The sequence below is a fragment of the Pollachius pollachius genome (genome assembly GCF_949987615.1).
Source record: "Pollachius pollachius genome assembly, chromosome: 3".
Taxonomy (NCBI): domain Eukaryota; kingdom Metazoa; phylum Chordata; class Actinopteri; order Gadiformes; family Gadidae; genus Pollachius; species Pollachius pollachius.
The window spans coordinates 773984-798261 of NC_136936.1; the positions used below are offsets into that span (position 1 = coordinate 773984).

Sequence of the window (24278 nt, forward strand, 5' to 3'; positions counted from 1 at the left end):
GTGGAGAGCACCCAGCCAGCGGGCTGCAGGACGGGGAGGAGGGGAGGAGGGGGGGGAGGACAGGAGGAGGGGGGGGGGGAGGACAGGAGGAGGGGGGGGAGGACAGGAGGGGGGGAGGACAGGAGGGGGGGGGAGGACAGGAGGGGGGGAGGACAGGAGGAGGGGGGGGGAGGAGGAGGATAGGAGGAGGGGGGGAGGACAGGGGGGGGAGGACAGGAGGGGGGGAGGACAGGAGGAGGGGGGGAGGAGGAGGATAGGAGGAGGGGGGGAGGACAGGAGGGGGGGAGGACAGGAGGAGGGGGGGGAGGAGGAGGATAGGAGGAGGGGGGGAGGACAGGAGGGGGGGGGAGGACAGGAGGGGGGGGGGGGCAGGAGGGGGGGGGCAGGAGGGGGGGACAGGAGGGGGGGGGGAGGACAGGAGGGGGGGGGAGGACAGGAGGGGGGGCAGGAGGTCAGTCCTCTTCAGTCTTCAGGCGGCGTTCTGCCCCGACCCTGCGGACAGACACCATGTTGTTACGGTCGGGTCCATCTGCAGAGGCCAGAGGTCACATGACCCTCGGACCCGGGTCTGTGTGGAATCAACACCGGACCACAGACTAGTCCTACAGTCCTTCACCACCACGCCCGTCTCACCACAGCCCTGTCTCACCCCACACCCATCTCCCAGCCCTGTCTCACCCCACACCCGTCTCCCAGCCCTGTCTCACCCCACACCCGTCTCCCAGCCCTGTCTCACCCCACACCCGTCTCCCAGACCTACCGTCTCACCCCGCGCCGGCGCCCTCCCACTAGACGAAGACCTTGGCGAGGGCGTCGGCCCCGGCGCTGCCGATGAAGGGCTGGGAGGGGTGGAAGGCCACGTCGTGGATGGCCTCGTCGTGCTTCTTCCTGTGAGCCGTGATCTCCTGCACGCACGTCCTGTTGCCCAACATCCACAGGCGCACCGAGCAGTCCTGGCCTGAGGGGGCAGCAGAGGGTCAGACTGCTCCCTGGGGAGGCCCTGATGGGGCCCTCAAACCTGGAGCCTCTCAGGCAAACCTCTAGAGGAGAGGATCCTCTAGAGGGATCCATTAGGGGATCTCCTAGTGGATCCCTCTAGTGGATCCCTCGGAAGGCCTTCGAAATGGTCCTGAATGGTTTGGAGGCATTCCAATCGTGATCCGTCCTCGCTCTACTGGTTAGACCGGCTGCAGCTCTCGGTCAGGCCTGTGGTTCTGTGATGTACTCCAATAGGTTTTGTTCCATGTACTTTTAATGCTTTTTTTTAAACTTCATTGCTGCTATTTTTTCGAGGGCCTGTTGACAGAGATGTTGTCGTCTCAGTGGAAAGTCCCTGGTAATGTAAGAATGAAACAAAGACAAGATCTCCTCGCTTCAGTGGAGAGGATTAGATGACTGCCTTGGAGGTATTTGACTTTACAAACGTCCTCTTTTATGGTGGTTTCCTTCTGAACACCAGCGGCTGACGTTCAAAGGGCTCTGCTGTTTACTGAGGGACCGCCCTGGAAGAAGTACAATAATCGAATGGACTATCTGGCCCTAAATGTACACACTTATTATATGTTGTACGTTCTGGCACTTAACAATAGTACTTAGCATTGTGTAGTTATCGATCAAAAGCTAATCTGAAAAAGCTTGAATATTTTTTTACGACTGGCACCTTATGCACTCACTTAAAAATAAATATCCGATCTATCTTTGTTGTGTACGGGGAATGGGTTTACCTATTGATTGTTAGTGCTTGGTTCTATGATCATCCTTACTGTTCCGACAGCGATATATTGTTGTTTCTCTTTCATGTGAAAAATCTACTTATTGTGAGCTTTTGAAAAAAGTGTCTGCTACGCCTTGAGTGTAAATGTAAATGTATTACAATAACCCAACAGTTGTTTCCTGTGTTTCTTAAAGCCGGCGTGTCTGGATGTGTGGGGGGGGGGTTGGTGTCTGAATGTGTCACCATGGTGACGCCTGCGGATGTGTCACCGTGGTGACGCATGCGGATGTGTCACCGCGGTGACGCCTGCGGATGTGTCACCGCGGTGACACATCCGCAGGCGTCACCGCGGTGACACATCCGCAGGCGTCACCGCGGTGACGCCTGCGGATGTGTCACCGCGGTGACGCATGGGGATGTGTCACCGCGGTGACGCCTGCGGATGTGTCACCGCGGTGACGCCTGCGGATGTGTCACCATGGTGACGCGTGCGGGAGGGCCGATACTCACTGCCAGAGATGAGGTACGTGCCCTTGGGGTCGGTGGTCAGACAGGTGACTGCGTCCAGGTGAGCCACCATGGAGTGGACCACTTTACCTGCAGGGAGGGACACACACACACCTTTAAATCCATTGTTCTTCCACAGCGGGCCAACTCCTCCCCTCGTCGTCGTCGGTAACTCACCGGTCTTGTTGTCAAGGAAGCGGATGGTGCGGTTGTCGTGGGCGGTGATGGAGATGGGCTCCGAGGGGTGGCTGACCACACGGTGGATCAGCTGGCTCCCTGGGGACACAACAGCACAGCTCCTCAACGCCTGGACCAGACACACTCTGCCCCCTGGAGGCCTGGAGGTCCGGGGCCACAGACACACGCTGCCCCCTGGAGGCCTGGAGGCCCAGGCCACAGACACACGCTGCCCCCGGGAGGCCTGGAGGTCCGGGGCCACAGACACACGCTGCCCCCTGGAGGCCTGGAGGTCCGGGGACACAGACACACGCTGCCCCCTGGAGGCCTGGAGGCCCGGGGCCACCAGACACACGCTGCCACCTGGAGGCCTGGAAGCCCGGGGCCACAGACACACGCTGCCCCCTGGAGGCCTGGAGGTCCGGGGACACAGACACACGCTGCCCCCTGGAGGCCTGGAGGTCCGGGGCCACAGACACACGCTGCCCCCTGGAGGCCTGGAGGTCCGGGGACACAGACACACGCTGCCCCCTGGAGGCCCGGGGCCACAGACACAGGCCAGCACTACGCTACGTTCTGAGGCTAAGGGAGGAGCTACGCTACGTTCCACGGCTAGGGGCCCAGAGGGGGGGGTTGCTCACCGTCCACGGTCTGCGTCTCCAGGGCAACGAGGCTCTGCTCAGTGTTCAGGTCGTAGAGGAGCGTGTCGCCGCCGTCGTACGACACCACCACCTGGTTGGGGTCGGAGGTCACGAAGGCCACCGAGGTGGGGGTGCCTCGCTCTGGGGAAATGAAAGAAGGAGCCATCGTCAATACTACACAAAGCCCCCCCCCCCCCCCCCCCCCCCCCACGGGGTACCCGGGTCACCATGGCGACGGGGCACTACCTTTCTCCTTGTTGAGGACGGAGAGGCAGGGGCTGGAGCCCAGAGGGTCCCAGACCCTCACGCTGCCGTCCGCAGAGCAGGAGGCGAGGCGCCGGTGGACCCCCGAGACGGCCAGCCCCCACACGGCGTCCTCATGGCCCGCCAGGACGAGGCTCTCAATGCCCGGGTCTGGGGACGCACGCACACACACACACACACACACACACAACCACACACACACACACACACAAAACCAACCACACACACACACACAAAACCAACCACACACACACACACACACACACACACACGCGTAAAGTTTAGCAAAAGGCAGGCAGGCAGACAGACAGGTAGACAGTTTAGCAAAATAGGTCAAAGAACCGTGGCTTAACACTGCACCAGTTTCATAGCAGCTCGGTTCCACTCTTCCTCTTCAATAACTCTTCTCACTGCCGGTACTTGACCGTACTGCCGGTAATCGATCAAAGGATAATCGGAAAAAGCTTGTACGCCCTGGCACCGAGCACGGTGTAGCGTCTGACCCTAGCTGCCTCTGCTCTGAGCGGGGTTAACCTAGTGATGGTTAGTGCTCGGCGCTTCTATGAACACCCTGACTGTGCCCACAGAGATACAGGCTCTGGATAAAGCGTCCGCTAAGAGCCCTGAGGGTAAAGGTCGACCCGGTGTCCGGTCCCCGGTACCGTAGTTGTCGTAGGGGTCCACGTTGAGGTCCGGGATCCTCCAGCAGCGGACCGAGCCATCCAGGCCCCCACTGTAGCAGGCCTCGCCCTCAGGGCTCATGGCCAGAGACAGCACCGCCCCGCTGCAGACAGACAGGCAGGAGGAGGGGCAGGCAGACAGGAGGGGCAGGCAGACAGACAGACAGACAGACAGACAGACAGACAGGAGGGGGAGACAGACAGACAGACAGGCAGACAGACAGACAGAAAGGCAGACAGGAGGGGCAGACAGACAGACACGCAGGAAGGGGAGACAGACAGATGGGGGGTCATAATGTGTTCATGGGGTCATGATGTGTTCATCGCGTCATCAGGTGTTCATTGGGTCATAATGTGTTCATGGGGTCATCAGGTGTTCATCAGGTGTTCATGGGGTCATCAGGCGTTCATGGGGTCATGATGTGTTCATGTGTTCCTCACCTGTGCGCTCTGAAGGTGTAGATGGGTTCCACGTCCAGCGCTGCGTTCCTGCGATAAAGACAGACCAGCAGACAGGTTTAGCTGTAGCTCATGGTCACGGTGTGAGGGGTTCTGATTGGTTTAGCTGTAGCTCATGGTCACGGTGGGAGGGGTTCTGATTGGTTTAGCTGTAGCTCATGGTCACGGTGGGAGGGGTTCTGATTGGTTTAGCTGTAGCTCATGGTCACGGTGGGAGGGGTTCTGAGGGAAAGGGGGGCTCCCTACTTCTTGGAGTGCATGGCCTTGTTGAGGTTCCACAGCTTCAGGGTTCCGTCCTCGGAGGCGGTGAGCAGGACTTCCTGGCTGGGGTGAAAGGTCAGCGCCCGGATGGCGTCGAAGTGGCTGCGGAGAGTGAAGCGCGGGTTCCACGTCTTCTTAAACTCCTCCCGGTTATCCTGCATCTGGGGACAGGGGGGAGACAGTCAGGGGGAGACCACAGGGGGGAGACAGTCAGGAGGGAGACAGTCAGGGGGAGACCACAGGGGGGAGACAGTCAGGGGGAGACCACAGGGGGGAGACAGTCAGGAGGGAGACCACAGGGGGGAGACAGTCAGGGGGGAGACAGTCAGGAGGGAGACAGTCAGGGGGAGACCACAGGGGGGAGACAGTCAGGAGGGAGACCACAGGGGGGAGACAGTCAGGGGGGAGACCACAGGGGGGAGACAGTCAGGAGGGAGACAGTCAGGGGGAGACCACAGGGGGAGACAGTCAGGGGGAGACCACAGGGGGGAGACAGTCAGGAGGGAGACCACAGGGGGGAGACAGTCAGACACAGGGTGTCTGACCCCCGCACATTCCTAAGGGTGTCAGGGGGTTCCTCGGGGGGGTGTGAGGGGGTTCTGAGGGTGTTCCTCAGGGGGTGAGGGGGTTCTGAGGGTGTGAGGGGGTTCTGAGGGTGTGAGGGGGTTCTGAGGGTGTGAGGGGGTTCTAAGGGTGTGAGGGGGTTCTGAGGGTGTGAGGGGGTTCTGAGGGTGTGAGGGGGTTCTGAGGGGGTGAGGGGGTTCTGATGGGGATGAGGGGGTTCCTCAGGGGGTGAGGGGGTTCTGAGGGTATGAGGGGGTTCTGAGGGTGTGAGGGGGTTCTGATGGGGATGAGGGGGTTCCTCAGGGGGTGAGGGGGTTCTGAGGGTGTGAGGGGGTTCCTCAGGGGGAGAGGGGGTTCTGAGGGGGGTGAGGGGGTTCTGAGGGTATGAGGGGGTTCTGAGGGGGGTGAGGGGGTTCTGAGGGGGGTGAGGGGGTTCTGAGGGTATGAGGGGGTTCTGAGGGGGGTGAGGGGGTTCTGAGGGTATGAGGGGGTTCTGATGGTATGAGGGGGTTCCTCAGGGGGAGAGGGGGTTCTGAGGGGGGTGAGGGGGTTCTGAGGGTATGAGGGGGTTCCTCAGGGGGTGAGGGGGTTCTGAGGGTATGAGGGGGTTCCTCAGGGGGTGAGGGGGTTCTGAGTGGGGTGAGGGGGTTCTGAGGGTGTGAGGGGGTTCTGAGGGGGGTGAGGGGGTTCTGAGGGTGTGAGGGGGTTCTGAGGGGGGTGAGGGGGTTCTGAGGGTGTGAGGGGGTTCTGAGGGGGGTGAGGGGGTTCTGAGGGTGTGAAGGTCCATGGTAGGAGGCTGGTGTTGGACGGGAGACCTTATGGATCAGAACTGCTGTGCTGTAGAGTACTCACGTCCATGGAGAGGTCGTTGTCGTTGGCGACCGTGAGGTCCGCCAGCTCGCCCAGGTTCATGTCCCCGCCCCCGACGGCGTCCATAATGAAGACGTCAGAGGAGAAGCCCAGGGCGCCCCCTGCTGGTGGGGGAAGAGAACCAGTCAACCACAGTTATCATGAGGGGCTCCATGCCACGCCTACATACGGTCCGCCCTCTATATGGAACCTCACTAAGAAAGAGGTTCCCTCATAAGGAGAATCTCTGTAGAACAGGGTTCTCTGTTGTACAGGGTTCTCCTCTGTAGAACAGGGTTCTCTGTAGCACAGGGTTCTTTGTAGAACAGGGTTTTCTGTAGAACAGGGTTCTTTGTAGTACAGGGTTCTCCTCTGTAGAACAGGGTTCTCTGTAGTACAGGGTTCCCTGTAGTACAGGGTTCTCTGTAGTACAGGGTTCTCTGTAGCACAGGGTTCCCTTGAGTAGAACAGGGTTAAAGGAGGATAAAGCCTTTGAGGTCCGATGACATATCCAACGCCTCCTCTAAGAAGAACAGAAGATCAGAAGAGAGATGCTGGAGGAGTGTCTGGTGGGTGGGGGCTCTGCAGGAGGCCAGAGGGGGGGGGCTGGGGTCTTACCTTCCCCGGGGCGAGCCGGTCCCGACACCGAAGGGGGGGGGGAGGGTTTGGGGGGGAAGTCCGACATGATGCCCTGTAACTTGTTCCTGTGGTTCTCTGAACCGGGCGAGAGGAGACAAGACACAAACACAGCCAGTCATGCAGAGAGGTCAGAGGTCAGGGTGAGGAGAGGGCGAGACAGGGGGGGATGGAGGTCAAATAAAAACATACACAGAGGCTCACACACACACAGACAAGCACACACGCAAGCACGCACACGCACGCACAGGCCGAGGAACGGCCGTAAATAAAAAGGCAGAACCAAAGGGGAAGCGGCGGAGGCCAGAGCAAGCGGAACATGGTCCATGGGCGACAGACAGGACGTCCAACGCAAATCAAAATATAAAGCTGACCGCTCCCGCCCGTGACGGGGTGAATATGACGACATGTACAAACACAAACCAAAGCAGAACCCCCGGGGAGTCTGCAGGGACGCAGAGCAGGTCTGAGTGTGTGGTGACAGGAAATGGAGCGCCCAGAGTTCATGAAAGGCACAGAGAGACGAGTGCTTGGGGAAAGACATCGGCTTTATTGACAATCAGGACGCCACAGCGAGGACACCAACAGAAAGGGCCAGAAGGTACAGGAGAGACAGGAAGTTAAAAACTGGTGACGCGTGATGGGAGAGTGGAGTGGAGGGCAGTGCTGGTGCTGGTGCTGGTGGTGGTGGTGGTGGTGGTGGTGGAGGGTGGTGTCGTTGCTATGGCAACAGCGTACCTAACTCCCGTCCGTCCCCCGACAGGCGGGCCTCTCCCGCCCCCTCCCCCTCCTCCCCCGAGCCCAGGAAGTCAAACTCTCCGAGCGCGTCCTCTGAGTCCTCCTCCTCCTCCTCCTCCTCCTCGGGGTCCAGGTCGGAGGTCATGGGCTCCTGCGGGGGGGGGCAGAGGGGGGGGGTCAGCGACGGGAGAGAGGGGGGGACAGCGACGGGAGAGAGGGGGGGGCAGACAGCGGGACCCACCTTGGCGCGCGGCTTCTTGTTTTTCCGGAGGGTCCCGTCGATGCAGTCCGTGGCCATGGCCGTGAAGTCGTCCTCCTCGTCGCTGTCATCCTCCTCGTCCTGGCAGCCGTGCAGGAAGGGGATCTGGTCCAGGACCGAGCCCCCCACACGGGAGGAGGTGCTCTCCTTCCCCGCGTTCCTAACACACACACACACACACACACACAAACTTTACTCCAGTCCCCGGAGAACAGGCCTGCAGTCGACCATCTGCCCGCCCCCCCACTCACCTCTTGATCTGCTCCTCTATCTGTCGGACCAATAGGGACTCTCCGCTGTCGCTGCCCCCTCCTCCTCCTCCTCCTCCTCCTCCACCTCCACCACCTCCTCCACCTCCTCCTCCTCCACCTCCTCCGAAGGGTTCTCCCTCGGGGGCGGTCTCGCTGGGCGGGGGTCCGTTGGCCTCCGGGCTGCTCCTCCCCAGTAGAGAGCGGACACGCTTGGAGCGCATGTCCAGGATGGTGTCTGAGTAGCCCACCTCCTCCAGGTACCTGAGGACCGCCGGGAAGACCAGGAAGAAACCAGGAAGACCGCCAGGGAGACATCAGTAGACCACCAGGAACCACATGACAGGAAGACAAGCAGGAAGATCATCAGGAACACACGGTATGACCTCATTGATATTATGAATCAGTGCGTAGTATGACATCATTAACATCATGAACCAACAGATGGAAAGGAGCCTCACTTTCGTAATAGCTGACGTCCCTCCTTCCAGGACATCTGATTGGCTGGCTCGGAATCTGACTCTGCCGGGCCATTGGGTACTGGGGCAAAACAGAATCATTCATTAGACCCAGCGGCCCTGTCCCCCTGAGCCGGGCTCCATGACAACGTTATCTCTGTGGGTCAACGTACGTGGCTCAGCCTCCAGCTCCGGCTTCTTGTCTCCAGGACTCTGGTCTGTACCGGTCTTTAGCTTCTGGTGTTTGGCCCTGCAATACCACAGGCCGCCACAGGGGGCAGCAACACATCAACACCACAGGCCGCCACAGGGGGCAGCAACACATCAACACCACAGGCCGCCACAGGGGGCAGCAACACATCAACACCACAGGCCGCCACAGGGGGCAGCAACACATCAACACCACAGGCCGCCACAAGGGGCAGCAACACATCAACACCACAGGCCGCCACAAGGGGCAGCAACACATCAACACCACAGGGGGCAGCAACACATCAACACCACAGCCCACCAGAGGGCAGCAACACATCAATCACAGTGACCGCTGAGAAGACTGATAAGGTATCAGAGCACAGAGGAAGTACAACGAGTGTGTTAGAGTGTTGAGTGTGTGAGTGTGCCTAGTGTGCAAAGTGTGCATTAGTGTGGTGGGTGCGTCAGTGTATCATACCTCTCCTGTTTCAGGGCGTACTCCAGCATCTTGATGCGTCTCACCAGGTCCTGCTTCATGTTCTCCTGCCCTTTCCTCTCGCCCTGGAGGAACGCCACCTGAGCCTGCACACACACACACACACACACACACACACACACACACATTAAAGAATACAGAGGATGAAAGCCACAACACACCAACATTTGAATCCCACATTGTCACAGGAGGCGGTTCCCCAGCATGTATTTCCATTGGTGGGTCGTGGACCCTATGTTTACGTTACTAGATGTGAGTCCGTGCTGCTTTGTGAGGGAGGCGGAGGCCAGCAGCCAGACCAGGGATATAAGTAGAGGGCTGGGGAATAAAATGCTTTATTTTTAACTGCTGCAACCAGAACCCAGCACACATCTGGCAGAGAAGACACATCCCAGTGCAGGGCTGTTCCCAGTGGCCACGCACCTTACCACACATCCCAGTGAAGGGCTGTTCCCAGTTGCGACAAGCCTTACCACACATCCCAGTGAAGGGCTGTTCCCAGTGGCCACACACCTCCCCTCCACACACATCTGGCAGTGGAAACATCCTCCCAGTAAAGGATTGCTGGTCCAAGCGGCCGGCCGCGATCCTTCTCTCAACACACATCCTTTGTTTCCTGCTTCCTCCTTCCTCTCCCACCTTTGTCCTTCCTCTGAGCTGATCAGCAGCAGACAGAGTCAGAGCGGTGTGAGAGCAGGCCCCAGCCCTCGCTGTGCTTTGGATACAGGAGGAGATGGAGGAGGCTTTGAGCAGAGCAGCTCTTCAGGGAATCATTTAAATGCGATCACACAACCGCTTCACCTGAGGGAAGGCGGCCTCGGAGGACAGGAAGAGGAGAGCATTCCGCTTCCTCCTCAGGATGCAGATAACCAAATTCACAAATAACCCCAACAGGAAGTTACTCAATCCTTGGTGTTTTTCGTTATCACAGCCCTGGGGCTCTTCCCGTCACAAACAACAACTTGCCAAACATGCTCGCCTGACGCCAGCGAAGATGTCTTCCCTGGCGAAAACCGCCCAGCACTGATGCATCAGTCACCAGCACACAACCCTTAAACGTGGTGCTTATCAAGTGTCAGAATATTGGCAAGCTAACAGACGAGCACATTTAACACAATGACGGTTCAGAATGGCACTCTGCTGGACCAACCTAGAGAAACGCTTGAAAACCAAACAATAATAGGAGCGCTAGGAAAACCTATCTTTAGCCGGCTATGCCTAGCCTCATCAGACGGTATTTAACACGGTAGAGCCGGGGTGTTCTCTATTCTCCGGCCAGATGCCCGTTTACTACGAGTGCTTCAGTCTCTGCGCCGCTGCCGTCCTGTCTGAACTGGTGTTCACCACACGCTGACCGGCCGGGAAACTAGAGCAGGCTGAGACCCAGTGTCCTGGGAGATGCCCGGGCGGCAAGAGGCCACTCGCCCAGAACACATGAACACATAAACTGAGGCTGCAAGAGGCCACTCGCCCAGAACACATGAACACATGAACTCATGCTGCAAGAGGACACTCGCCCAGAACAAATTAACACATGAACTTAGGACTACAACAGAGGACACTCGCCCAGAACACATGAACACATGAACTCAGGACTACAACAGAGGACACTCGCCCAGAACACATGAACTCAGGCTGCAAGAGGACACTCGCCCAAAACACATGAACACATGAACTCAGGCTGCAAGAGGACACATGAAGTCAGGCTGCAAGAGGACACTCGCCCAGAACACATGAACTCAGGCTGCAAGAGGACCCTCGCCCAGAACACATGAACACATGAACTCAGAACTACAACAGAAGACACTCGCCCAGAACACATGAACACAGGCTGCAAGAGGACACTCGCCCAGAACACATGAACACATGAACTCAGGACTACAACAGAGGACACTCGCCCAGACCACATGAACACATGAACTCAGGACTACAACAGAGGACACTCGCCCAGAACACATGAACTCAGGACTACAAGAGAGGACACTCGCCCAGAACACATGAACACAGGCTGCAAGAGGACACTCGCCCAGAACACATGAACACATGAACTCAGGACTACAACATAGGACACTCGCCAGGAACATATGAACACATGAACTCAGGCGGCAAGAGGCCACTCGCCAGGAACATATGAACACATGAACTCAGGCGGCAAGAGGCCACTCGCCCAGAACACATGAACACATGAAATCAGGCTGCAAGAGGACACTCGCCCAGAACACATGAACTCAGGACTACAACAGAGGACACTCGCCCAGAACACATGAACTCAGGCTGCAAGAGGACACTCGCCCAGAACACATGACCACATGAACTCAGGCTGCAAGAGGACACATGAAGTCAGGCTGCAAGAGGACACTCGCCCAGAACACATGAACACATGAACTCAGGCTGCAAGAGGACACTCGCCCAGAACACATGAACACATGAACTCAGGCTGCAAGAGGACACTCGCCCAGAACACATGAACTCAGGCTGCAAGAGGACACTCGCCCAGAACACATGAACACATGAACTCAGGACTACAACAGAAGACACTCGCCCAGAACACATGAACTCAGGCTGCAAGAGGACACTCGCCCAGAACACATGAACACAGGCTGCAAGAGGACACTCGCCCAGAACACATGAACACATGAACTCAGGCTGCAAGAGGACACTTGCCCAGAACACATGAACACATGAACTCAGGACTACAACAGAAGACACTCGCCCAGAACACATGAACACATGAACTCAGGCTGCAAGAGGACACTCGCCCAGAACACATGAACACAGGCTGAAAGAGGACACTCGCACAGAACACATGAACACATGAACACAGGCTGCAAGAGGACACTCGCCCAGAACACATGAACACATGAACTCAGGACTACAACATAGGACACTCGCCCAGAACACATGAACTCAGGACTACAACATAGGACACTCGTCCAGAACACATGAACACATTAACTCAGGACTACAACAGAGGACACTCACCCAGAACACATCAACACATGAACTCAGGCAGCAAGAGGACACTCGCCCAGAACACATGAACACATGAACGTGTGCACACACACAACATATCTGGTTTGTGTAACAGAGGGGAGTCTTCTCATCAGCCTGGCTGGTGGTAAGTGGAACACAAACCGTAATAAGTAGTTTGATCGGCTCATCTGAGCCTTTGGGAGACCATTGTGTACGTGCCTGATCGATAAAACTGTCTTTATGATCCGACCACCTTCTAATAGCCCCACTGGTGGGCAGAACAGTCCCAGCCAAACTGTGACGGATGAATTATCTGACAACGATGATGAATCCAAGGCTTTGACGTGAGAGACAATATCACGATAGAAGGGACAGAGAGTCTTAGACAGCGTCAAGGGGCTTGGTGGGGTATGTCCTCCCGGGTCTAGTGTCCACACACAGCAGGAGAGGTTAGATTCACACCCTGATCCCACCATCCACCTGATAGGTCGATCCAAGCTAGACTTTGCTGTGGCTTTAGGTTCATTTGAGTACAACACTGAGTGTTACCCGGTCCAGATGAAGGTGGGGGCCGTGCTGGTCGGCTGTAGACCAGGTACATCGCGGCCGTGTGGAGGCAGAGCAGAGGGTGGAGGCTCTGGGTTACCTTAAAAGGGCACGGCATTTCTGCCTGCTTCTGCTTGGACAGGTGACAAGCTTTAACTTGTTGACCTGCCACACACACACACACACACACACACACACACACACACACACACACACACACACACACAGAGTCTTAAACAATGTCCCGCCCCAAGTCCTCCTGCCTGACTTGACAGCCCTAAGTGGGCTTAGCGCGGTTCAGAGGGCCAGACGACACCTCATGGTGCCGCCTCGCCGTGCCGCCGGAGCTAGGCAAGAAAACATGCGTCAGAAAGCGGGACAGAAACAAATATGCCAAGAAGGTTTCAGTGCCAGCCGTCCTGGGGTTGTAGGAGTGTAAGAGGAACCCTGAGCCAGCGACCTCAGAGATAAACTTGGTTATCAGGGCCTCGGAGGAAGGGAAGCATCAGCTTCCTACTTTCACAGAATCCAATTAGAGCAGAATCAAATGAAAGCCGATATGACCAAGTAAAAACAAAACGATGGCTTACATTTCAATGCTGGCTTTAAAGCGGTTTCTTGTTGTGTGGCTCTGCTGGGCCCATGAACATGACCTTAGTACAGCCGGATGCACCTGAAGACCCTGCTCAGGTGAGTCTGCTGGGGCTGGGCCCCGCCTCCTGCTTCAGACGCTCTTCCCCCCCCCCCCCCCCCCCCCCCCCCCCCCCCCCCTCTCACATCCTGCGGCCCTCGTCTCATTAGCCAGCAGAGAATCCTGGAGCCACAACTAGAGCAAGGCCTTTTTCTGGGCCAGCGTTTGAGGGCATGAGCGCTGGGTGTGCAACGCATCAGAGAAAGGCTTCATCATCATCACAATCATCGTCTTCTTCCTCTACAGCCTCAGAGCCCAAATGATGGAGGTAGTCAACTCAACATCGTCTAGTCAACTCTGTGCCGAGTCAGACGGCCGTAAGCACACACACGCAGCAGAGAGAGAGCAGATGGTCCAGCCTGGTTATGATTGTTGATACTGTGTGTGAGCTAACAGTACAGTACGGGGCTCATGGACGCATGGTATGGCTCAGTGCACACCGTTATTTATACATGAATATGCCTGGACCACACACACACACACACACACACACACACACACACACACACACTTCTTCGAAGATAACAATGACTGAAAATAGAAGATGGCAGTAGGATCTCATCATAACCTCCGGCTCCATTCGTCGCCTGCTGCTACAGTGTGGCCCCTTCCCTTCACCTCCTTCATGAGGTGGGACGTGTGAGAGAAGGCAGGACCTACCCCAACCCGATCATTACCGAGCTCCAACACAAACAGCTGCCCCTCGGGGCCGGGTTGAGTTACTGAAGGAGTGCATTCCCCCTGTTTGATAGGATTCCCAGAGGGATTATGTCAGCATGCATGTGTGCCCAACAGCACGTGCGTAAAGGGGACAAGGCCCCGGGCCCCGTGGCACCTGTCCGCCAGGCCTCTGTCTGGGCTCCCCGCGGGGCCGATGGTTCTGGTCCCACCTGGCCCAGACCCGAGGGGAGGGGGGCCGGGGCAGTCTGGTCTGCCATCTGGGGCCACCACACGCGTGTTGGCTGGTACGGCGGACACAGAGCCCCCCCTGTGACGAGGCCCCTCATGAAGACACAAAGACTGACGAGGTCAGCCTCCTCTGGGGAGGATCTACTGCTGCTGAGGGCCTCAGACCGCCCTGTGGGGGGCCCTGACGGTATCTGGGAGGGAAGTGGGCGTGTCCCCCCGTTTATTTTGGTGGTGGTCATCCTATAGCAGGGTTACGATTGGTCCTCCGGAGGCACAGAGCAAACTCACACATAGAGGATGCACTGAAAGCTTTGGTCGGAGTCAGCTGTGCATGACATCACGTCACTGAGCTCACACGCCTCACCACACCGGCACAAAGCAGAGAGCACGGCCCCCCTATGTTGTTTTTCATTCATATTTCATCAAGCTATTTTTAACCACGTTGGATTACGTAATACAGCCTGCAGATACACTGACCTGGGAGGGTAGAGCCATGACGCTGAAGGGTTAGACCGACTCATCATGGTGGTCAAACCACGAGTACAAACACAACATAACCCGCGTCTGACCGGCTGGAACAGAACATCAACCAAAATATTAATCACGTGATCTGCAATATTATGGTAACATCACAGGTCACGTAAAAAGGTCACGAACACGTCAAAGTGGGTCGAGGCGGGCTGGTCTTAGTGCCGCTCTCTGATGGAGTCCCCATCCAGGGGAATACCGTGTGACAGCCCTGGCCCCCACACATACACACACACACACACACACACACACACACACACACACACACACTCCACCAATCCCACTCCAGCTGTCCCCGCACCGAATGCCCATTTCTTAGCAACAACAATGACATCTGAGATGTATGCAGGGTTAGCCCGTTAGCATTGGCGTCATGTTATCCAAGCCCCACAAAATCCTCCATGCTTGTGTGTAGCGGACCCCCCCCCCCCCCCCCCCCCCTCACCCGGAGCTCGTCTTCCCCCCCCCTCACCCGGAGCTCGTCCCTCTCTCCCACTCTCTCCCCCGCTCACCGGGGCTCGTCCCTCTCCCCACTCACCCGGAGCTCGTCCCTCTCCGCCTCCCAGCGGTACTTCTCGGCCTGGAAGCGGCCCCACTCGTACTGGATGAAGTGCAGGATCCCGGGCAGCGACAGGCCTCCGTCCCCGTCCTGCGGCTCCCGAGGCTGCGGGCATCCAGCCGTCGCCGCCCCGGTGGCCGCCGCAGCGGTGGCCGCGGCCGCCGTCGCGGCTCCGGGCCCGTTGGGGTCTGGTCGGTCGGCCTCCATGTCGCCGTGCGGGGCTGTGCGCTGCGGTCGTAATGTCCCCGTCGTTGAGGCCCCACACCGAAAGCTGCGCTCCTTTCTTCTCGAACGTAATAGCAGAATTACTACTGAGCGGGTCAGCCTCGCTGCTTCCGCTTCCGGCCCTTCAAAGTAAAGCCCGTCTGGGGCAGCGCTATGCGTCGGTAGAACGACACTCGATACATTCCATTATTGTAATTAAAAAAAATACGTTGACATTTAGTTATGTTTCACCGATATAACACAATAATATATATCAGGAATGGGGTATCGATTGGATTTGGTGCAACTCTTACTTTATTAATCTCCTTCCCTAGTGGTTTCCGGCCGGGAGGCGGGGGTCCAGGCGGGGGGTGGGCTCCACCTGAAGACTCATAAGACCCCCGGATCCAGCTGTCCTTGTTGGGGCCGTCTTATAAGCGGGCAACTCTTTTAATGTCTTACGGCTAGAAAGGTTTGAAACATAAAGAAGATCCGCGTCACCATGTATGTCGGAGGTTTGGGCGAACTCTTATGTTGAAAGGCCAGATCGGAAGAAGGGAACGGTTAGTATATCTGGCATACAGTCTTCTCAAAACGGATCCGCTTTATTATATTTACACACTAAATATTGATTCTATGTAACGCACCGGCTTGAAGCGAACCCGTCCATGATCCGGCTCTGCAGAAGACTGCAGAACGGCTGCTGTGATGCACGCCTGGCCGACACTGCATTACATGTTAGTAACTACACACACGCACTCTCCCCTGGAGATGTGATGCTCCGAGTCTCGATGGACCGAGATGGCCTACGGACTGTGTTTTAAGGAAGAGATGTCATACAATATGCTGTGATTTTAAGGTAAGTGATGCTAGTGCGTTTAAAGGTGTTATTAGGGGTTTAATGAGTTAAAGCTACGAATAGGCTGCATTAACAATCTTGAATGAAGGTGGAAGCGGAGAACCTTCCTAGGAGTGCGTTCAGATGAAGCTTCACGTGTGAAACAACATGTCTTTAAATGCCTTGATGACCGACAGAATGAGCGGCACATGGTTGAGGGAATGCATAATTGATGTACTTCATTTAATACATACTGGTCATAAGTACATATAAAAGCCATTATGGAATATCAGTGTATACAAATGCGTTGAATTCATCCGTAATTCAGCCTTTCAAATGTGTCAAACATGCGTTTCTGTTTTCATGCCAGCCCTCGGTGTAGTCCTGGGCAGTCAGGCCAGATATTTACTCCCTGGTCGTTCTCTTCTCCTCCAGATTGTCTCCAGCTTTGCCCTGGGTCTGAAGAGAGGAGTCTTCCCCACTCATGGGGATCTGGAGCTGATAGAATTCAGGGGGTTCCCTCTCCTCCTCCCTCTCCTCCTCCCCTCCTCCCTCTCGTCGACCGATGACCAGAAGGGGTCTGTGACCGGGGGGCCGTCATGCGTGTGACCTTCTGCCAGGGGCTGCTGTCCGGGGCCATCGTCCTGAACCTCCTGATCCTGTACTTCGTGTCCCGGGCCCAGCAGCAGATGATGGAGAAGAGAAAGGACTTCGGCCGGGGCTCCAGGAGGGCGGGTCTGCAGGCCTCCAACCTGGCGGGGGGTCTGGCGGGGCCCGTGGGCGGGCTGGCGGGGGTCGGCGAGGCCGGGCCGGAGGGGAACAGCCGCGGGCCCCGCGTCACCGTGCTCCTCCGCGAGTTTGAGCACTTTGAGAACTACGTGGGGGAGGTGGCGCGCTCCTTCCTCCGCCTGCGCCCGGAGCTGCCCTTCCTGGCCGTGGCGGACACCCTGCCCTACCCACCCCTGGAGCTGCCCGAGGGCGGCGCCCGGCTGCTGGTGCTGTTCCCCAGCCCCGACCAGCCGCCCCAGGCCCACCGGCCCGAGTTCCACGTGCAGACGGAGTTCGTGCTGCTGGTGCCCGACGGCGTGGAGCTGGAGCAGGGCCGGGCCGTGGAGCGGCTAATCCGGGAGCTGGAGGGGGAGGGCGGCGGGCCGGTGAGGCTGGTGGCCGCCCCGGTGCTGGCCCGCTCCGCCGCCCAGTGCCTCCACCTGCGGGTCAGCCTGCGGGAGTGGACGGCCACCTACACGGCGGCGGCGGCGGGCAGCAGCGGCAGCGTGTGCACGGCGCTGCAGGGCGACGCGGTGGTGCTGCTGCGCTCGGAGGACCTCTTCAACCTGTCGGTGCCGCTCGGACGCCCGCTCCTCCCCTCGCTCTTCGTCCAGACCTCGCTGCGGGGCTGGAAGGTCAAGCTGCTGGAGAGCCCGCTGTTCTCGGCCCGCCGTCGGCCGCTCTTCAGCTCCGCCCACAACCAGTGGAAGGCGGACTCGGGGCTGCGGGAAGCGGCCGGCAGGCTGATGAGGGGCTTCGGCCTCAAGCGGCTGCTGCTGCCCGACGGGAAGGAGCAGTGGCACGGCTGCGGCAAGGAGACGGCGCGCTGCTTCGGCACCGTGCGCGACGACACGCCCGACTACCTCTACATGGACCGCTGGACGCCGCCCTGCTGCCTGCGCGCGCTGCGAGAGACCGCCAAGTACGTGGTCAACATCCTGGAGAGCTCGGGCGTGCGCTACTGGCTGGAGGGCGGCACCCTGCTGGGCGCGGCGCGCCACCAGGACATCATCCCCTGGGACTACGACGTGGACCTGGGCGTGTACCTGGAGGACGTGCCCAACTGCGACCAGCTCAAGAACCTGGACTCGGGCTCGCTGGTGGACGCCAACGGCTATGTGTGGGAGCGCGCCGTGGAGGGGGACTTCTACCGGGTGCAGTACAGCGAGGCCAACCACCTCCACGTCGACCTCTGGCCGTTCTACCCCCGCAACGGCGTGATGACCAAGGACACCTGGACCGAGCACAAGCAGGACGTGGAGTTCCCCGAGCACTTCCTGCAGCCGCTGGTGCCCATGCCCTTCGCCGGCATCACCGCCTATGCCCCCAACAACCCCCGGGCCTTCCTGGAGCTCAAGTTTGGAGAGGGGGTCATCGAGAACCCCCAGTACCCCAACCCGGCGAGGAAGAGGCTGGACCGCAGCAGGTTATGAAGAGGGTCTGACTCCCAGTACCCCAACCCGGGGGCAGGAAGGGGCTGGACCGCAGCAGGTTATGAACGGGGGGGCTGACCCCCAGTACCCCAACCCGGGGGCGGGAAGAGGCTGGACCGCAGCAGGTTATGAACGGGGGGTCTGACCCCCTGAAGCAGGGCGCCTTCTACTGCTCTGCTGCCTTTGGGTTTGTTTGTTGAACAATGCAGCGACTCCAGCGTACGTCTTTAAGACTCTTAACTCTAAAACTATTTCATTTTCTACTCTGGTGCCTAAAAGATGGATATTAATTATTCAAGATAGATGTATTGCCTGTTGTTTCTTCCCCCACCAGGCTGGTTTTAGCTAACACACAGACTGAATGGACGAGCGTTCATTACTACACGCTTAACTGCAGCTTTCTTTTAAAGTTCCTGATTTCTGTGGGTCATATTTTAACGGGGCATTATACAATTAAAAAATGCATTCTTGCATTTATTAAGATTGTATTGGGCTGTATTGGTTTCATGTGGATTCAAATACACATGTATAAAAGCCGCAATCTTAAATCTCGCAAGTATCACATGTGCTGTACAATTTAAAGATTAATAAGACAATACCATGAATGTGCATCTCAATAGAACTTGCAATGTACATTATCTTTAGCAATATCTACGGGACGGTCCATACATTACTCCTTCAAAGTCTGGACTGAAACATGTTTAATAAGCTGTTGGCTTATTAAACAATAATCACACATTAACATTTGCACAATTATTTATGAATGTAACTTATCGTATTTTGATGCCATTTATTTCATGGAGTCTCATGTTATCGTGTTAGTCCATGAGTAAGCAGTGTTGACCATGTGTGCTTGTGTGTGTATTACTACTGAGCATGAATCCTTCAAAAGACACACCAGAACTGAGCAGCAAAGTGTGTGTGTGTGTGTTACGTTGTTAAGTGAGTCCATTAACCTTTTTTGTTGACTTACAATAAAAGTTTTAACAGTGCTATGTTTATTCTGGTTTTCAACCTGGCAAAATTAGGTAATTCTTAGGTTTGACAGCCAGGTGGCGCATAAAAGCCGTATAACGACAAAGGAAATGGCAACGGAGACGGGCTGATGACAGATAGAGGTCTGTGGATTCCGGAGGAAATTACTACAGTTGCCTCAGCTCCAACCACAAAAATCAAGTAAATAGAATAGAATCACATTTATTGAACAACTATAAAAATAGACTCAAAATACTGAAGCATAAATAGGAATAATCTAATTATAGATAAAGCATGTCACCAACAGCCGAATGTAACTGAAACCAGGTAAATGAAGAAAGAGACTGAGGTAAATAACATCTCAACTCAAGAACATGATAAACATTCAAAAGACTTCAACGAGACCGAGTTTAATCACAGTTCAAAGCGACTCAGTCAGAGAGGTATATAACAGCTTAAGGGCCACAGGAATGGAGGATTCATATGGCCCTCCCTGGAAGTCCTCCTCAGTGCCAGGAGGGGGCTTGTTGTTGAGCGGTCGGGGCCAGGAGCAGCAGCAGGGTCTAGGACGCGATGTTCCCTCTGTACTTTCAGGGCAACACCCCTAAATGGCGCTATTTGTAACATCTGCTGCAGATGGGGCATATCTAATGCTACATGTGGAAACCTTCTGGCACACGTCTAGGGGGCGTTTGCGCCGCAAACGTTCCTGCCAACTTAAACTGAGAGACAAGGCGCTGTTCAGGCACAGGAATTAACTCAGTACGTGAGACGCACACACACACACACACACACACACACACACACACACACACGGACACACACACGAGACAAGAGCGACTAGGTGAAACACAGATTATAATGCACTGCCAGATGAAGATAATAGACGATCCCTCGTGGAGTCTGGTGGAGGGACTGGGACCCTCAGGTCCACTGAGCCACTGGTCGGGAATGAACTGGACTGGAGGGTGAAACTCTCGTGGGGAGGTGGGTGGAGACGGGTGGAAGAGGATAATGGTTGGAGACGGCTGGAGGAGGGCTGAGACGGGTATAGGAGGGTAATGGGTGGAGACGGATGGAGGTGGGTGGAGACGGTTTGAGGAGGGTGAGGGGTGAAGGAGGGTGGAGGTCAGTGACGCGCAGTCAGGGGAGGCAGGTGAGGCAGAGCCTCACCTGACATCATGAAAAGAAAAAACAAATTATGATAAAATTAAAAAATATTATATATTGGTATTTGTCTACTGATTTGTGGTCTAAATGTAATTAATGTACGATTCCAATAATTTGAATCATTTTTATTATCAAACTCGCAGAATTTGCCTTTTTCCTGAGGGGAAATACGCGCGCTGAGGCCGCGAGCAGTGCTGCCTCACCGAGGATTGCGCAATCCCTCACAAACTTTGCTTTTTCACCGTTGTCACCAATGTAATGTTTGTAGACACTTTTATTGTATGATCGCACTTTACTTAAACTAGTTAATGTATTTGATGTATGTGTATAACATATTTAGTCTTGCAGCAAGACTGAATATGCTGATCTGTTATAAAACCGCGCTGAAAAAGCATGAAACGAGGCAGCCAGTACCTCTGCCTCACTGAAAGGGGCGTATGCGTGAGCCCAGTGTCTACAGGATGCTTCCGTTAACTTCTTTTAAGCAGTCAAGTGCACTGCATCAGTTTGTTTATTTAAAAAAAAAAACATTTCTGACTGCAAACATGGAAGATAATGATTCAAGGCCGGTACTATATAACAATTGGGTTCATATATTTGTAAATCTGACTGAAAAAGTCAGTGCCTCACCAGCCACGGACCCCACCGCCCGTCTCTGGTGGAGGTGAAGACACAAAGAGAAGCACGCAGCCATACTTCAACGGACCAGCGTTTCCAGAAGTGGGATTATTGCAGTACGACTCATAAAGTCTAAGAATGTTCCATCGTTGGATGTGTTTGTGACCCTTTATGTCTCCTTTAATGACCCCATCACGACAGTAAAACGTGGATTCTACGTCTGTGTTTTCGCGCATCTCTTCTCGTGCAGCGTCTCTCCAGCCAATCAGGCTCGTCGTGAAGTCGCTAATAAACTACAACTCGTGTTGTGATTAGTCCGTAAAGCCTGTGGTTACGTGAAGAGTGAAGACTTTACAGAGCTACGCCGTAGAGCTACATCACAGAGATCTCACCATAAAGCCACATGATAGATCTACATCACAGAGATCTCACCTTATAGCCACATCATAGATCTACTTCATAGAGCCTCACCATATAGCCACATCATAGATCTACATCACAGAGATCTCACCGTATAGCTACATCATAGATCTACTTCATAGAGCCTCAGCATATAGCCACATCATAGATCTACTTCATAGAGCCTCACCATATAGCCACATCATAGATCTAAATCATAGAGCCTCACCATATAGCCACATCATAGATCTACATCATAGAGCCTCACCATACAGCCACATCATAGATCTACTTCATAGAGCCTCACCATATAGCCACATCATAGATCTACATCATAGAGCCTCACCATATAGCCACATCATAGATCTACTTCATAGAGCCTCACCATATAGCCACATCATAGATCTACATCATAGAGCCTCACCATATAGCCACATCATAGATCTACTTCATAGATCCTCACCATATAGCCACATCATAGATCTACTTCATAGAGCCTCACCATATAGCCACATCATAGATCTACATCATAGAGCCTCACCATATAGCCACATCATAGATCTACTTCATAGATCCTCACCATATAGCCACATCATAGATCTACTTCATAGAGCCTCACCATATAGCCACATCATAGAGCTACATCATATAGCCACATCATAGATCTACTTCATAGAGCCTCACCATATAGCCACATCATAGATCTACTTCATAGAGCTACATCATATAGCTTCAGCAGCATTATTCTGTGTTTAGTAAACAAAGTTTCTAGATTTGCAGAAAAAAGTAATTTGTCTAAATAAATACGTGTTTCCTGTAATAACCCATTTCCTGCGATAACACACACACTCACACATACACACACACACACACACACACACACACACACACACACACACAATTATTCGTTATGTTAGAATTCCTTACGGGACGATACTCTTCCTCAAAGTACGACAGTAACCTCTGCCCCGTTACCTTCACTTCTCCAATCTGGCAACACTGCTCCTGACGTGTCCCGCTGTGATTGGTCAGCTGTACTGCTGGTACCCTTAGAAAGAGTCCCACGTGGGCTAAGCGAGCCCTTGTGATTGGCTGACGCTATGCGTTTAAAGCTGAACGATCAGTGGAAGCATGCTAGCTCCTTTCCTAATCGCATACTTTTTCTTTTCACTTGCAGTGTATACTGCCGCTAACCGTACAGAGTACTCCCGCTGCACACAGTATGCATAGAATTGGAACAAACTACAGGTGATTTCACTGATCAGCACACCTGTAGGGCCATATGTGTACGGGGTCAGAACAGTCTCATTAATAATGAATGCACAGAGGATTCACAAATGTATTTTGTGATTTACATATAAATTACTCTCTTCTCACAAATACATTTCAATGCACACACAAATGGATATCGGTAGGTATACATGTAAAATAAATCTCTGAACAAAAATAAGTTTCATAAACATATTTGTAATCCACACACAAATGTGTCTTGTTTTAAATAAATGTAATATAAATCAATAAATATATGAATTAAAAAAATATTTGCAATTTTCATCAAAAACGTATTTGGATGTTGTTACATTTACATACAAACTGTTAAACTTGAATGAACAAGACGCTTTTCATTTGTGAACTTGTTTGCATTTGTGGGAGCTGGTCTGTATTTATATGTGGATTTTTGAGACTCTCCTGAAGTGGCTGGATTCACAAATGGGTCCAAGAGTCTGGGTGTCATCCTGGATAGCACCCTATCATTTCAGTCCCATATCAATAATGTCACTCGGTCAGCATACTTCCATCTACGTAACATCTCTCGCCTGCGCCCATCTCTCTCCCCCAACAGTGCTGTAATTCTGGTTCACTCCCTTGCATCGCGTTTGGACTACTGCAACTCTCTCCTCATTGGTTTACCTGCTAAGTCCATACAAAAATTACAACTGGTACAAAACTCTGCAGCCCGTATCATTACTAAAACCCCCTCCCTCAGTCACATAACACCTGTTCTGCAGCAACTCCATTGGCTCCCCATCAAATATCGCATCATTTACAAGATCCTGCTTCTCACTTTCAAAGCCATCAACAATCTTGCCCTCAGTATCTTACCGAGCTCCTCAGACACCCACCCGTTCTCTCAGATCCTCTCCCTCCATCCAGTTCACCCTCCCACTTGCTCGCCTGGTTACCATGGGGTCAAGAGCGTTCAGTCGCTCAGCCCCCCACCTCTGGAACTCTCTGCCTCATGGCATCCAACACTCCAGCTCCATTATCACTTTCAAATCTCACCTGAAAACGTATCTATTCAGACAAGCCTGCTCCCTTTAAGTCAGTTGCATTCTTGGGACTAGAATGACCCCACTGTTTTTCCCCTGTACACTGTTTTATTATGCTGTTGTTTTTTGTTTGCTCTTATGCTTGATTTTATAAGGTGACCTTGAGTGTCAAGAAAGGCGCCCATAAATAAAATACATTAGCCAATCAGATGCCTCTCTCGCTTTCAGCCAATCACATGACTGCAGTCTCGACC

At 54.6% G+C, this 24278-nt stretch overlaps 2 protein-coding genes across 5 annotated transcripts; one reads left to right on the forward strand and one right to left on the reverse strand.

Annotated features, from left to right (window-relative positions):
- Window positions 1-338: 338 nt before the first annotated feature.
- Window positions 339-15653, reverse strand: strn4 (striatin, calmodulin binding protein 4). 4 transcript variants are annotated; one of them, XM_079731520.1, is made up of 18 exons: window positions 15329-15653; window positions 9126-9229; window positions 8629-8705; window positions 8459-8537; window positions 8001-8261; window positions 7732-7909; window positions 7491-7641; window positions 6735-6830; window positions 6120-6238; window positions 4689-4858; window positions 4425-4472; window positions 3966-4087; window positions 3286-3453; window positions 3040-3180; window positions 2399-2497; window positions 2225-2311; window positions 761-958; window positions 339-492 (listed from the first exon to the last, which is right to left on the reverse strand). In XM_079731520.1, the coding sequence occupies exons 1-17, from the start codon at window positions 15554-15556 to the stop codon at window positions 789-791; spliced, it is 2298 nt and encodes a 765-aa protein (XP_079587646.1). In that variant the 5' UTR covers window positions 15557-15653; the 3' UTR covers window positions 339-492; window positions 761-788. The 4 variants fall into 4 exon arrangements, with proteins under 4 accessions (XP_079587646.1, XP_079587645.1, XP_079587644.1 ...); XM_079731519.1 differs by having other exon boundaries at window positions 340-492; window positions 6120-6241; XM_079731518.1 differs by having other exon boundaries at window positions 341-492; window positions 4689-4864.
- Window positions 15654-16018: 365 nt separating this feature from the next.
- Window positions 16019-19514, forward strand: fkrp (fukutin related protein). The gene is made up of 2 exons (XM_079731524.1): window positions 16019-16412; window positions 16827-19514. The coding sequence occupies exon 2, from the start codon at window positions 16991-16993 to the stop codon at window positions 18590-18592; it is 1602 nt and encodes a 533-aa protein (XP_079587650.1). The 5' UTR covers window positions 16019-16412; window positions 16827-16990; the 3' UTR covers window positions 18593-19514.
- The last annotated feature ends 4764 nt before the right edge of the window (window positions 19515-24278 follow it).

What these genes read in the sequence shown, in the direction of transcription:
- fkrp (XM_079731524.1), top strand. Translation starts at nt 16,991, where the DNA reads ATGCGTGTGACCTTCTGCCAGGGGCTGCTGTCCGGGGCCATCGTCCTG.
- strn4 (XM_079731517.1), bottom strand. Translation starts at nt 15,556, where the DNA reads ATGGAGGCCGACCGACCAGACCCCAACGGGCCCGGAGCCGCGACGGCG. An exon ending in GGAGCTGGAGGCTGAGCCAC is followed by an intron (nt 8,538 to 8,628) that starts GTACGTTGACCC and finishes GTTTTGCCCCAG; the next exon opens with TACCCAATGGCCCGGCAGAG. An exon ending in CGTCCTCAACAAGGAGAAAG is followed by an intron (nt 3,181 to 3,285) that starts GTAGTGCCCCGT and finishes TCATTTCCCCAG; the next exon opens with AGCGAGGCACCCCCACCTCG.